Here is a 15,921-nt window from a genome sequence, read left to right on the forward strand (position 1 = left end):
GGTTCGGCCAGCGCGTGATGGCGGTGGACCGAAGGTGTTGCATAAGTTACGCCGCTCCGTCCCTGTCATCATCAGCGTTATGACCGGTAGCTGACTGACGGTGGTGTAAACGGCCATCCGAAGCACTACAAATGGCGGGCGAGAATGTATTATTTATTGACGAGTGCTTGATCTTCTCGGAATATCAAATTAGTGTGCGCACCGTGGAAATTATCAGCTTTTGCCCTTTTTGCCCTTTTACACCCACGGAAAACGAGCTGAGGAAAGCTTGAAGAGTATTTTAACATTTGAAGAACTAAAGTATTGCCAATATCATTTTCTTTCTTGAAGGTGTGGGACTCTTTGGTAAATGCAGCTCGCAAGCAAGCGTTAACGCACTAAGCGATTTTCTATTTGGTAGATGGCTAATTATTTGGTAGCCGGCCAATTTAATTTATGATTGTATCCATGATTTAAAAGAGCGTGGTTTTGTCATGCGATCCTTTACCACAGTTGTCAGATATTATTGTGGATCAGATCCCTATTATTTAGTAACTCTTCATTATTCAGTTGAGTTTTGTCGAAAATTTAGACAATATCCTTATTAATTTTACCACTTAAACTCATTGGTATGACTATTGTATGTTCTTTACCGGTTAGTTTATGATATTTCAAGGTTTTTGTCACTTTACAAGCTGAAAAACAAAATGAAGATTTACATAAATTTTTACATATTATTCAAATATTCTTTGGATGGACTTTGTGTCGTATTGTTAGCGTTAGTTCGTTCTTTGCATCTGCTTAGCTCTTGAATCTTATAATAAAAGGCAACTTGCCAGAGGAAAGTTTTGTAACTTTTTCATAGTTTTCGTAAACATCAAATGGGTCCACTTTGTTGCATGTTAATTCCTTCCATTGTAAAGTAATCACATGACATTATATTCATTAAACAGTCCCCCAATATAGAACGCCGCGTCGCGCCCTTTTTCGACCCACGTAGCCGCTTGTTTTTAATGCGTGCCAATATTTATTTAACCACGATAACCATCTTGACACCTTCGAATATAATTTTGTGCAAAATCAAGGGCCCGAGCCCTCCGGAGCCCGCGGGCCACCCAACGACCACCATCCACGAACGGATTTCGCGGCCCGCAAATCCGCGTTGGGCGGGAAAAAAGATACACGGACGAAGCAAAACGGCAATCGTGATGTGTCCTCAACGGCCGGCGGGAGCGGGAAGAATTGGCCCCACCCCGGACTGGCCCAATATTGGCCACTAATAATGTACCATCCTCATTTATTAATCATGGAAATGAGGATGCATCATAACGAGATATCGAACGGCGCAGAGAAGGAGAGCAGGATAATTCGGCTTTGGGGTTGGTTCCCTACCCTCGCGGCCCGCTTACCTGTCCTACCACCCGGCGCAACAGTGGCCAGGTAGAGAAGAGCCTCGGAGCGTAAAATCAATCAACCGCACTGTGAACGGCCCGGGAAGGCGGCCCATCTTTGGTTTCTCTTCGCTCTGCTCCGTTCCATTGCCCGATCCGGGGGGGCTTTACATGCTTTTTTTTTATTGTCTTTGCAAGTACTTCTTGGCCACCAACATTCGCCCCCCTGCGCCGCGGTGGCCACCCATCAACCGTGATGCACTTTATGCGTTTCTGGCCTCGCCGCGCCGTTAAATGCAAACCAAAAGCGATCGCAATCGACGGAGAACGGAACGGTGATCGATGCGGTTGATTGATTTTTAACAATTTATCGCCAGCGGTCTATGCGTGTGTGTGTGTTGGTGGAGCACGTCCCCAGGGGAGGGGACCATTTTCTTCGCCACGATTTTTAATTACGGGCGGATCTGATCCGCGGGCGTAACTGTAACCGGTCGGAGGGTCGGCCGTCGTCACGGTTAGCCCGTGTGTCTCGGTTTCCATGTTGTAATGTTGGTTTGTTGTTTTTTTGTTTTTTTTTTTGTTTTTATGTGTGTGTGTGGCACAGATTGTTGATTGATGTTGGTCGCCAGATGGTTACTAATGACCCACAGCGAGCGAGAGCGACAGAGAGAGAGAGAGCGATGGGAACGCAGCGGGCCACGGGCCAGGTCTAACGAAATATGAAAATGATTGGAAGTGAAATCTGGACCGTGTTTTCCAACCACCGGTCGGCAGGTGGCTGGTTAGGGACGATGAGGAGGGACGGCCCCCATTGTTAGTGTGGCGCGGGACGCGCATAAAATCGGAACACTTCATCATCATTAGCCCCCGTTGACACTCGGCGGGTTTCGTTGCTGTGTTGGGCGTTTAATTTGTCTAATAGTTTGATGAATCGCTCAGAGCGCTGGTCACGGTTTTGCCGAGGCTTGAGTTCTGAGTCCATGTGTTGATGGAGCTCATTCATCTTTCGCTAACTTTGGGTTACGTTGCCGGTTGATTTGACAATCGGACTCTGGGTCGAATGCTGGCGGCCCGCGATCGTATAGGAAAAGGTCTTCCATGTGCCCTTCTCGGCAACCGAGGTTGGTTCCAGATAATCGCGCGTTACCCTATGGCTTCATGCATCGGCTACATCGGCCAGACGGCTCCAAGAATCGGCACCGTGATTAACATAATCTTGCCGTTGATATCTCTCTGCCGGAACTAACTGCGCGAAGCAACCCGCTTCGGTACCACTTGTGGAGCCCCAATTAATATCTCGGACGCCGGTTTCTCTCCACCCGACCGACATCTTAGGCAGTGTGAAACGGTGTGTAAAATTTTAGTTGACATTCACGAGCCGCCGGTGTGTGTGTGGCGTGCCTCGGAGGCAGTGAGATGGAAACAACGATGCCACAGTACGTCATCGCAGGTATCGCTCACGGTGTGGCCCTTGATGTTGTTGTTGTTGCTGGTGCTGCATAGAGACGCTGGTTGAAAGTGAGCTAGTGTGACGGTATTCGGAGCTCAGGTTACACGCAGAAGAAGAAGTCGCAGTCCAGTTCCGTGCCACGTAAAGTCTAGTCAGCCACACGTGTCCACACCAGGCGGGAGGAACAGTCAATCAAGTCGATCGCGGCGATCCGTCTAGTGAAGGTGTCCGTGATTGTGTTCTACTGTTGCACGGTGATCATCATGCTGCGGTGCTGCTGATCGGCGGTTCCGGCGGGTTAATCAGAGCACGTACGAAAGCGAGACTGTGGCCGTATGAAGCGCGACGAGGAAAGGGCACGCAAAATGTGGCGGGACATTGGCGTGGCGGCCATGCAACATGGGCCGAACTCTCTCCACCACCAGCATCCGCACCAGCATCCGGGCTCCGTTTACGGAGCGGGACCTTCGCCCGGCAATGGGTCGACCGGGACGATGCTACCCAACAATCCGCACTGGAATCAACCGGGATACCGGAACTCGTACAGCCTACCGCACCCATCGTCACAGAACGGAGCCGGCAATGACCGGAATCCGGGGGCGCCGGGCGGGGGTCTCGGTTGTCGCTATCAGCAGCACTACGACGTGAAGCCACTGTCGCAGGCTCCCTCGTTCCCGGAGATATCCAGCGCCAGTTACACGGGCAATGGGTACGGTGGTGGTAACGGTGGCCATCACTCGAACCTTCACCTCCACCATCCATCGCATCACCCGCAGCAGCGTGACCATCACCATCAGCACCACCACGGCGGGGTGGCCCTCAAACCGGGCGGCCGGCCACTCTCGATGTACGAGCTGAACAACGGTCACCACAATGGTGGTGGCGGTGGTGGCGGTGGCGTCGGTGGTGGTGGCGGCAGCAGTCCACAGTTGCACTCGCTTCCGCCGAACTTTGTGCCACACCAAACACGCAACGGTAGCGGCGGACCTGCGGCTTCTTCGGCCACGGGAGCCGCCCATCATCAGTATCATCAGCACGGCGGCATGATGGTGCCACGGTCAACGGCGGGCCATGATGGTGGTGGCGGCGGACGTGGCCTTTTACAGCAACCGGAAGAACTGGTGAGTTGGAAGGTTTCGGCCGCGTGCGCGTCTCCCGCGACTAATTGGATCTCGCGCGTCATCGCGCGTCATAGTTCACGCGACTTAAAACATCGTTTCCGCCATCAGGTGGGCTTTGCGCGTGACAGAAAGCGGATTTTGGTGTGCCGTTTGGTTTTGACATTTGAGCTACAAGATGTGCGGCTTGTTGTCTCGACAAAGTTGGACGGACGTTGGACGTTGCATGGCGAAGAACTCGAAGGTTCTATTGCATCAGGATTTGACTGGAGTACTAAGATTCGATCACCGAGAGCCCTTCAAGGTGGCCCTTTTGCTGGTCACGAAGCTGCGAAGGGTCTAATCTAAGCGTGACTTCCGTGACTGGAGGACGAAACTGGAGCAACTAACCCGGAGCACCGTGATCCCTGTTCAAAATCAAGATTTTTCGTCTGTTCTGCCATCGAAGGCTTTTGCACAACTTTGGCTGGCGCTAGAACTCGGTGTAACCTTTCCGTTTCGATCGCGGGGCGCAGTGAAGCGCACTCGTCGCCGGGGCACCCATCAGTTGTCACCTTCCACTCAAGGCGGCCGCGAACGGCGCGGCGTCCCTCAGTTCGGTGGTCGCGAAAGTTAGAAGACCTTCACGGCAGAGAGGTGCCTTCGAGTTTCGACATCGTTCGACAACGGATCGAATCTGCCGAACCGTTTACACAGTGTGCTTGCCCTTTGCGGTGCGGTGCCCTATGATGCTCTCGAGTCTCTCTCTCTCGTTGGGCAACCTCCATTCGTTGCCACTCGCCGCAACCTAGAGAAGCCATTTGGACTAAGATATTGAAAGTCACCTTGTATGAAGCTGTTGAAATCCGACGCTTAATCTGTGCTAAGCATCATTTTGCAATGAGTTTTGGGTTTAAAAACGGCGTTCAACTCTTTTTTTTGTTTTAAAGTCCATGTCCAAGTCCACTGACAGGTTTGACAAAGCATCGTCCCTTGAAGGAAGATCTTGGAACCAATATATCAGGCGTGGTCTCTAATAGTACATATCGGTACTGACCCCAACAGTGCTGCGGATTTCTTTTCCGACTGAAGCCCCCGTTCAATATCAACCGTATAACGTAGCATACAATTTTGGTTCGAGAGAATCGATCGTAATTTGTGGTACGTAAAACCTCCCAAGCTCTTCCGATCCGATCGATCCGGCGGCTTCGGACCGCCGGATCGTTTATCGATACTTTCGCATTCCGTTCCGTTCGGTGCGCTTTCCTCCAGGAAGCATTTATAGCAGGGGCAACGTTGTGTTCCGTTGATTCGCCCCTTAGGGTTTTGCATTTGTGCTAAACTTTCGTTCGTTCGCACGAACCGCTCCGCGGTGAGGAATTATGGTAAAATTGTTTAAAAACGCCAAACCTCTGGGCGCCACTCACGGCTGATTTCACTTTTTCGCTCGCCCGGCTCGTGATTTCCATCGCTTCGGGAAAACCCTTTAATGGGATGTCAGCCGCGAGAGCGATGGGGGCGTGTGTGTGTGTGTGTGTATCGAAAGTTGTGATTTTCCATTTCATGTGCTGTCTCCTCTGTGTGTGTTTCCCTTTGGGGAAACATTATGGCCGGGCGCCAACGCCAAAGACTTCATCATTATATCTGTTTGGCATTTTTTCTTCTCCGATTCGATTCGCGTACCGCTCTTTACTCTGGCGCTCCGGCGTGTCCGTGTATGCTGCCCTACTACAGGACCACCGCTAAGTGGCCAGAAGACCGTCTGCCTTTTGGCGGCGGGGGCACCGGAATATCATTCGTGGTGCGCGCGCGGAGATCACGATTTTTCGATCCCAATTCCCATTCGGAAGCGCCGCCGGTTCGGTTGGCTAATCTTCGGTGCTTGGTTTCTCTTAAACGGCGTGGCGTAACAGATTCCTTTTCTGTGCGCGATTCGATTCGGTTTTCTGTTTCTGTTTAGTGTAAAATTGGGCCCCGCACTTTCGAATCGGAACGGGCAATTATGTGAAAACGCACTTTATAAGTTGCATTGCTGCGGCTGTCGTGCTATTAAGTACACCTCGATGATTTCGCGGAACCCATCATCTGATATACTTATTTAATTTCGTAAAGTGACGATTGGAATCAGCCTCTTTACCTTGATTTATGGTCCAGTTTTTCTCTCTGCCATTTTGCTTACTTTTGCTTTTGCAATCGAGAAGCGACTGTTTGCTTTGTGTTCAGCTTTCTGTTTTATATCGCCTATCTCCTGCTGCTTCTTTTACTGTCCACTATCAGTTTGTTGTCCTGTTTATTGCAGTCAACTTATGGTCCACTTTTGTAACCTTCCCTTTTTAATGTTAATTTTTGCTTGTTTTACTTGTTACTTTCTTTCCAAGTTAATTTGTTTTAATTTCTATTTTCATTTCTGCAACCTTCGAAAACATTCTTTCTTTTGATGCATTCGTTCTGTTTTTGATAAACTTATCGTTCGTTAATGTTCATTCGGTTGGGAATGCTGTTCTCCGTCCGTCTCCGATCAATCTTCCACTGGCTGTTTACATGTTCCTTGTGATATGCTTAATGTGACGATAAAAACAAAATGTTGCAATCAGTGACGTTTTTTTTGGTGGGTGGCGATTTCGTTAGACGTTATTTTTTCCGTTATCACAGCAATTGATCAAACCCATTCGATGATTGGCAGCATATCGTCCGATGTCCAACGTGTATCAGCCTTCGCGATATCAACCTTTCTTCGCGCGGAATCGATCGCCCAAAACGTTCCGTGTGAGTTCCGTGTCCGTCCGCCATCTCTCGGCACCTCGGAGGTGATAAAACAATCATTAGCGTTAATGGGGTTGTGACTCTGATTGACTGTGACATTCATTCGAGTATTTCGGGAAACACAGAGCCGTCCCCGAGAGTTGATGGAGGAAACGAGTGAAACCCGCATTCCGATGCTATCACAAGGAGGCGAAGGAGGCGACACTATCAAGTCGGGTCAAAAATTACACATCTTCACCCACGCCTCGCCACCCGCGAAACGGTTGAAAAATATGTGCTGGTTGGTAGCTTGCTGGCTAAGCTGCCGTTGAGGGTGGGCAGATAAGATACGCAGGCTGTTACATCTTGGCCGGTTGTGTTTTGTGCCACTTATTGGTTGCACGAAACAAGAAAAACAAGCCCGGTAAATGCCGGGCCGATCGAAAAGGATCTCTGCGTCGCCACACGATTGCGAGTTCCTTTCAGGTTACATTTCTCAACTACCGAGGTGGCACCTTGACACCTTTACTTATTTTCCTTGAAGGAGGCACAATGGAACATTTGATTCCGTTAGACGCGAACGGCAATATGGGAGTACTGATTGGTTGTGGCCGGCCTAGAATCATGCTCCAAGAAGCGAGTGTGCACAATGGTCATTTACAATGAGTAATTTGATCGTTATCCTCTCAGCTGAGGGCTTACCAGTGCTCCGCGCTGAGCCTTGAATAGTGAAAGGGCACACGGGCAGCTTGGTCATAGCTTTTCCTTTTCCTGACCATCCACACGGCTCGATGTGGTGTACCCAGTTGTTGGAACACTCGCGTGGTGCATATTATTTATGCTACGCCACTGTCGAATAACAATAAATGAAAAAATCAACTCCGCCAGCCAGAGTACGAAATGGGACAACCGCGGCAACACCACGACGGCGGTGTCTGTCACGGCTGTAAAAGTGTGCCGTTGTGCAATGCGCCAGGCGGCAGGCATAGGGCTACCTCCGGGTTTCAGTAATTGCATGGCGGAGCACGGAGCAGAATCATCGTCATCCGATGTGTAGCCCATGAAACAGACGTCAACCGGTCGTCAAGCAACGAGGAGCGCGCCGAGTGACGGAAACGCGCCCACAGTGGATTCCACCGTCGGGCGGTGGCTTATGTTCCGTGGCTTTCGAATGCCTAATACCTAATTTGTGGATTGGCCCATGGGCTGCTGACGTCCGCCGATGGTTCGTGTCAAAATAAATCAGCCATTCGTCACAGTGTTTACCCGGCCAGAGACAGACCCCGAGATGCTTGGGCGAAAGCAGGAACGGGTCTAAAGCAACGGCCGCTCTCGTAAAAGGGCAGTTGATCGGTTCTGCTGCTGCGGCTGCGTAGAGTCATCGGCAGTAATTTACCTTTCAATTTTACCCTCCATCGATTTCCTTTTCCAAGTGTGCCCATTTCCCAAACGATGATGATGATGATGATGGTTTGGAGGCACATGGGGTGTCTTTGCCGGCGGGATGATGACTATTGGTCTTGCGAGAATGTCAGCCCCTTAGATGGAGCGCGCGCGTTGCATCGAAAAGAATCGTCGATCGTTCGCCGGGCCTAGCCTTTATATTGCATTGTTGTACGCCGTTAGCTGTCGAAAGCCGTCTTTCATGACACACATCCGTTAATCATTAAAATTGTCGCCACTAAACGCGCTTCTTCGTGTTCAGGTTGGCTGACTGGCAATTCTCGAATCCGAAAAATCACACCGGCACCGTTTTGAGAAATGAAGTTCTTGTCGGGTTTTTTCTCCTCTGTCAGAAAGTCATTAGTTGTGGGTCAAAGAGATGCCTTGCCGTCACAATAATCGTTTGTAGTCATACAATTGAAACGACAAGAATGTGTTTACGACGAAAGGATCTGTTTGTTAGAGATAGTCATGTTTACGAAAATACATGATTAGGATAAAAAATAGTCATTGATAAATAGAGGCTAACAAGCTTAAATGTGTAACATCCGTATTTAGAAAGGAAATTCCATCATTAAATTTACACACTTCCATAATTGATTTTGGGAAAATTTCATGAAGAACAATCATTGAACCCACCAAAACATTAACTGATACCAATAAAATATTTTAGAACTGCATTGACTCAAATACACACTCCTGACTTTCTTTCAAGATAAACTTAAATTTTTTCGAATTACCGTATTTTTCAATGTATAACGCGCACCCATATTTTAAGAGAAAAAATTTGGAAAAATAGTTTTTTACTGTACATTTTTCAGATATGTGATATCCAACAAATACCCAATGATAATAATGTATTATGCTAAATAATCTAAACAAAATCTATATTATTCTATAAATATTCTAAAGTAAAAGATAAAATGCGTATACATTGCAAAAGACATACTACAGGGTGTTTCTTTAACGATACATGATTTCATTTGGTTAGAAAGCAAAAACGGCTGAATATTTTTTATTGGTTGAACATTTATTTGAAAGGTTTATTCCTTCCATTTGATCAGAAAAGAACAATTTTGGTACAATGTTTACCACGATTGACAGATGTTTATCACGGAATACGACCATAAAAATGTACCTAAAAGGGCACATTTGTAAGTTTAGAGGAGACAAAATTTTTACTACCCTTGTATAACGCGCACCCAGATTTTAGAGCTAAAAAACTTGGGAAAAAGGTGCGCGTTATACATTGAAAAATACGGTAATCACTCAAAGAATAACATCCTCATCAACTGACCTGCCTGAACCGACCCCCAACAATTTGCCTGTTGGGCACAAATCACATTCCGTACATTATTGGATTGAAAATTACTACCTTTGACGTCGGCAAATAGTGACTAGAAGTGAGCAATAGCCGTGAGTTACCGGTCGAGAGTATGGTGCACATTGAATAATGTGTGGACGCGTCTCTAACTAAATGAATTAAATTTTAATTGAAAACTTTTTAATTAAACTTCACAATGGAGCAAACGGCCCAGCGGGGGGTCGGCATTAGTTTAGTCAGACACTCTACATGTCCTCATCCTCATGGCCATGCTCTGTTCGCCTGCGGGGAACCTCCGGGCACTAAATGGAGGACGGCCCAAACCTCCTCCCCGCTGAACTGGGGTTGGTTAACTGGGTCTGGGCTTCCACTGGGTCGGTCCTAACTGCCTGACAGCTCTCTAATATCTCATTCTCTTCCGTTTTTTCCGTCTCCGTTCCATTACAGAAAGTCGACCCGGAGCTTATCTTCACGAAGCAGGAGCGCATCGGTAAAGGATCCTTCGGTGAAGTGTTCAAGGGTGTTGACAACCGAACACAGCAGGTAAGAGCGTGGTGGCTGGTCTGCGAGCCGTTCGACTGGTTGATAAATATCCTTTCGCCCCGTTGTGCCGTGCTACCGTGGCCAGCCGGTGCCACACTTACATGACTACTATCCGTTCATCCATTTCTCGGGTGTGGGATTTCTTCCGTTGGGCGATTGGCCCCAAGTCTACACCCCGGTCTGGGTGGAGTAGTCTGGAGTAGTTAAAGTAATAGAGTTTAACATGGTTTCGCGGTAGCAACGGCAGACCGAAGGCGGAATGCGAATCTTGACTTTGGAACTCAGGGATAAATGATAGTAATTTACCTGTCCCGAGTCCCCGAAGTCTTGTTCTAACACTTCCCTCCGGGCACACTGCTAATGCTCTTTTGGTTCTCGCTCGTTCGGCAGGTCGTTGCTATAAAGATCATCGATCTTGAGGAGGCGGAAGATGAAATCGAGGACATTCAGCAGGAAATCATGGTGCTATCACAGTGCGATTCACCGTACGTCACCAAGTACTTCGGGTCATATCTCAAGGTAAGTCCTAATATATCTATCACTTTGCAAACAAACCCCCAATTTGGGCAATCCTCGGAACTCTGGGAACGGAACGGTTGTAAAGTTTCTCGTTCGCCCACTGAGACTTTACTGGAAAATGGTGGACTGACGTCAGCCTCATGTGATAGTGATCTAATCAGTTACGTGGCGGTGTCATATTTGCTCGTAACTGCCATCCCAAGTCCGGTGTTGTGTGTTGGTATTTTGTTTTTGTCGACCATACTTCACGACCATCGGTCAAGCGGTGTCCGTCCGGGCCGGCCAGGGTCTTACAAACGGGACGGCAAATATCTACACATCTGCGCACGAAAATTAGCATACAAAACTTCGATCAACACACACTCGTTATGGATCGTCGGCAGCGCCTTACTTGAAATTGCTAATTCCAATCGCTCTTCGTCGCGACCCGCTTTGGATTGGCCTGCCTGCGCGAGGTAGCGTTTATTCTGGGGGAGAAAATATTTATGACATGTTTGGGGCGATGAGAATAAATTTTGACATGTGGGTTTCGTCAAAAAGCCCCGAAAATAGTCGGTTCTTACAACGGATACTCAAGAGCTTAGTCATGGACAATTAAGTAATAATAAAACCTTATCGTTTGAGTTTACCATTCTTTTGTGAGGTAATTTTGGATAGGTGACCCATGCCGGCGACGTCGGTAGTGTAGTGTACGCAGATAGTGTTGAGATAAGACTAGATGTGTGGCCTTGGCGCATTTTGAATACATAAAGATTGCTTATAAGATGAGATATTTGTAGTTGAGGTGGATAGAAAAGGTACCAAAAACGAGATAAATTTGAAAACACAAGATCTTAAAAACAAAGATCGTTCCAAAAAGAATGAATATGAATAGTGTCATAAACAAATTTGCATCGGCTGTTGAAATAACGATTTGCACTACGAACGGGGTCATTAGTTTCATTACTTGTGGTTCGCTTTTGATTTGTCATTGAAACTTGAACGTAGAACGTTGAAAAATGAGAAAAAAGGAAGCAGTAATGGTTCTACAAAACGATACCCCATGTATCTGAGACGTCCCGTTATATCTGAGGCAGCCTTAGTGTATTAGATATTCACAACAGAGCAGTCACTGATCCGCCCAATGGTCACTCCCGATGCCTTGGTCCCGATATGGAACGGTCGGCGAAATAAAACAGCGACCGAACAGGGAGTTAGATCATTTTATCCTAGCCACGTACTCAGCGTCAAGATCGCCAACTCCCGGGCATTCGCTTAGGCTCTGGTCTTTGGACCTTTCGGTGGCCAGCTCATGCAACCTGGATGGTAGGGTCCGAACTCGTATATGGTCCAATCTGTAGCCTCATCCGGCAGTGCGTTCCAATCCGTCATCCGCCGTGTGTCTACGTTGTGCTGAATAACAAACAGGCCGGTCCAACATGTCGGCGATTTGCGCGCATCGTTCGAATGTCGCAGCTCCAGTGCCTCTGGTTGGCTTTAAAAGGGCAACTGCCACACGTTGCAGTCGAATCAGTTTTTTACCTATCCAAATTACGCCCAACAATAAACCAACGTCAACGGGACCAACCTCCCTTCACCCCTCCCGAGGGGGCGGTGCGTGTTGGCCGCGGTTTAATGCGTGTTTGTTTTAATAACGATCGCAAGTTGGCGTCGTCGTCACCCTTCTGCACAAGTCGCGCGATAAACCCTTGCGCCGCCACCGCGCGCGGAGCGTTCTATAAAGCTTTCCCCTCTCGGACCGAAACCCTCCTCTTTCGACCCACTCGCGCCCCATATTGAGGGGATAGCGATGCGATGACTCACCACGGGGCCACGGTACCGGTACGGGCGGGCAACCAACCCACCACCACAAGCACCGCGAACGCGGGATTGTTCGCGGACCGACCGAAAGGTAGTAGCCGCCGGCACACGGCGGGGATGGGCTGTGCGCGGCCTGATCGACGCCCCGGAGGTATGGTCACGAAGTGTTTTATTTTTATTTTCTGCGGTCGTTGTGCGTCGTAGCATAGCGTGAATGTCACCGAGAAAACACTTTCCATATGTGCGCGCGGATGTGGTTTTAAAATTTGCATCAATAATCGGCCAATCGAGCGCGAGCGTGCGCGACCGTTAGAAAGTAGCACTGCTGGCACGACCAACGGCACGACGATAATGAACCAACTCCGAATGTGCCGGGATGGAGTTGCGAATGATGTTAAGCATTCGTCGCAGTGTCTCTATGGGTACAGCTGTGTAACCCTTTTCGCAGCCTTTTCGTATTCTTGTGGCCCGCCGATCGTATCCATCGACACGAAAGGTCATTTAAAGAAGGTTTGAGACTTCGTTTGCCTACGCCGGAACATATCAAATAAAGGTCAGGATTCATTTAGAAAACTGTATTTTTACAACAAAATTATTCACACTACGATTAGCGTGTTCTATTACTGAAAATGCTAGGCTTTGTAATAACTTTTTAAAGTAAATTTTCGGTATTTTATTGGCGTATCACTTTAGTGTTAATTTACTCATAAAATAGCTACGAAACGAAGAGAGCCCTATAATCGGTTACTCACCAAACAGCTCTGCGATAAGTGGAGTGAATCATGCAGTTGAAAGATACTGGGTCGAGCTATGTCTGCTACTATTTTCAGTTCTCCTGTACTCCAAAAACAATATGAACCGCAATTCCAGAAGAATTTTGAAGGGATCATGCTGAACACTCTTATGGCAACACAATGTAATGATAAGTTAATATTTATTTTTCGCACAGCAGCGAAGAATTTCCACGTTGAGTTTGCCACAGAATGCACACGAAATGGTCAGACGGTGACAGCATTTACTTACGAGATGCGTTTCGCTTCAGCGTGTTAACACTTTCGCCATTCGAAAACGGCAAAGGGTTTTCTTTTCGCTGTCGAAAGCGAAAGATGCTTTTCTCGCCAAGATATGCATATGCATATGGCGCAAACAATGCACTAAATTTTCCACCTCGCTGTGCAATATCGGTCGGGTTGGAAGCAAAGCGGATGGCGTGAATAGACGGCAGTAGTGTGCAATTGATCGAAGGAAATGTGGTGTGCGGTGGCTGTGAGCGAGATGTTTCGGCCAGCAGTTTGCTGGAATGCGTTTTGTGCATTGTATCGTCTTGGGCTGTGCTACGGTCGGATGGGTCCGGAAACGGGATTGGGGAGAAATTAACACAACTCACCACCGGCGCTGCTGTGGGAAGACGTACATCCGTTCCGATAACTTTCCTTTATTATTTCTCTTATACCGTGTGTATCAACCGTGCTGGAATGCTGCTCATTTGGAAGGGAAGCATTTATGTCGGAGCTAAAATAATATATCCGTACGCAGCTTTGTTGGCGGGAATATTTTCTAATCGAACCGATTTCTCTATCATGTCCAGGGCACCAAACTATGGATCATCATGGAGTATCTGGGAGGCGGGTCCGCCCTGGATCTGATGAAGGCGGGCCTGTTCGAGGAGATGCATATCGCCATCATACTGCGCGAGGTCCTGAAGGGTCTGGACTACCTGCACTCGGAGCGCAAGCTGCACCGAGATATCAAGGCGGCCAACGTGTTGCTCAGCGAGCTGGGCGATGTGAAGCTGGCCGATTTCGGTGTGGCCGGTCAGCTCACGAACACCACGTCGAAGCGCAACACCTTCGTCGGCACGCCGTTCTGGATGGCACCGGAGGTCATCAAGCAGTCGATGTACGACTCGAAGGCCGACATTTGGTCGCTGGGCATCACGGCGATCGAGCTGGCCAAGGGCGAGCCGCCCAACTCCGAGCTGCACCCGATGCGGGTGCTGTTTCTCATTCCGAAGAACAATCCACCCCAGCTTACCGGTAGCTACACGAAGCCATTCAAAGATTTTGTCGAAGCGTGCCTAAACAAAGATCCAGAAAATGTAAGTCGGTCTAGCGCGATGCACTGTAATTGGTTACGAATTTCACGAACTAACGGTATTGGCTGTGCCATTTTAGCGACCAACGGCGAAGGAGCTGTTAAAGTTTCCATTCATCAAAAAGGCGAAGAAAAATGCCTACCTAATCGATCTGATCGATCGGTACAAGAAATGGAAGGCGCAGAAGGGCGAGGAAAGCGAAACCGAATCGGAAAATTCAGACTCGTAAGTTGACGGCAGCAGCAGTGCCGCAGCCGTTTTTGCCGTTGTGGTTTATATTAAAGTAACAATTAATTTCATTCCACAGTGAGGACTCCAAACAAGACAGTGATCTGGATGAGCCCTGGATAATGACGGTGAAAGGGATGAATTTTAATAACTTTAACAAAAATGTGATGGAAGACCCGCTCGGTTCGCCGGTGAAGCACAACGGTACCAGCAACATCGGGGTCAGCTCGAACCGTGATAGAGACTACAATTTAAATCAACAAAAATCGAGTCAGGTACGTCCGCGATAGCATAATCCCTTTACGCAGTGGCAGCGGCTCAAAGTGGTTCTCGGTTTGCATTTTAGCCACGAACGTCCACATCGCCATCGCACCAGTCTTCATCGACGCTGATTGCATCCAACAATGCGGCCAACAACAGCACCACCAGCCCCAGCATCGTCGAGTCCCGCAAGGAGCGAGACCTGCAGAATCAAATCTCGGCGATGCAGCTGCAGAAGGAGAAGGAAGCGAGCTTAGAACGGCAACGGGAGCACCGCCTGGAGCGCGAGAGCGAATGGGAGAAGGATCGCGAAAAGGAGCGTGAGCGGGACCGTGACCGTGAGCGGGAACGCGAACGGGAGCGGGAGCAACGGGACCGTGAACGCGAACGTGACCACCGCGAGCGGATAGACCGCGACCATCAGCGGGAGCAGCGGGAGAAAGATCGTGATAGTAAGGAGCGGAAACTTGTTGCGTCCGACGGTCTGCCAGGATCGGGCGGTGAGCCGGAAAAGCGCAGCAGCAGCTTGCGGCGCGAGCGGGACTCGCCCAGCCACAACAACAACACCGGCAGCAATGGCAACTCGCGCACCAACAGTATTACGAATGTAAATAATAACTCCAACAAGAGCTCCAGCCGAACATCGTCCGCGTCGACGGCGAGCAGTGGCTGTCTGAAGGCAATTATCTTCCCGCTACTATCCGAGGTGAGTCCCCCGCCCGCGCCTCAGCCGTATCGGACAAAATGTGCTCAAACATGGCTAATTCGATTTTTAGATGCAGCGAAGCTATAGCAGCGGATCCGACATGGGCGATCTGCGGATCGCGTTCGAGAGCGCGGAACGGAGTAGTCCCGGCGTGAGCGACCTGTTCGTGAAGGAAATTATCCACAAGCTAGTACCCGGATTTTCCGAGACACGAATCAATACGCTTATAGACAAAGTGACACGGTAGGTTCCGTTCTTCAGCGCTTGCAATACTTTCGGACTGTAGCGGATGATGGCGCACACTGTGGTGGTGTAACGCCTCCGTAGCTTCCCTCTCCTTGAC

General features: G+C 48.8%; 1 protein-coding gene across 6 annotated transcripts in view; it reads left to right on the forward strand.

Annotated features, from left to right (window-relative positions):
* LOC128275464 (serine/threonine-protein kinase 24) overlaps positions 1–15,921 on the forward strand; it is a 51,394-nt gene that overhangs the window by 32,286 nt on the left and 3,187 nt on the right. For 4 of the 6 annotated variants that reach the window (XM_053013972.1, XM_053013971.1, XM_053013973.1 and 1 more), the window contains exons 3-9: positions 9,874–9,969; positions 10,360–10,488; positions 13,877–14,386; positions 14,463–14,608; positions 14,691–14,886; positions 14,958–15,578; positions 15,649–15,821. In XM_053013972.1, the coding sequence (XP_052869932.1) occupies positions 9,874–9,969; positions 10,360–10,488; positions 13,877–14,386; positions 14,463–14,608; positions 14,691–14,886; positions 14,958–15,578; positions 15,649–15,821 (1,871 nt within the window). Of the gene's footprint in view, positions 1–2,705; positions 3,942–9,873; positions 9,970–10,359; positions 10,489–13,876; positions 14,387–14,462; positions 14,609–14,690; positions 14,887–14,957; positions 15,579–15,648; positions 15,822–15,921 lie in introns of those variants that run through there. The other 2 variants (XM_053013968.1, XM_053013969.1) reach the window with 2 other exon arrangements.

Source organism: Anopheles cruzii, chromosome 3, assembly GCF_943734635.1.
Source record: "Anopheles cruzii chromosome 3, idAnoCruzAS_RS32_06, whole genome shotgun sequence".
NCBI classification, from domain to species: domain Eukaryota; kingdom Metazoa; phylum Arthropoda; class Insecta; order Diptera; family Culicidae; genus Anopheles; species Anopheles cruzii.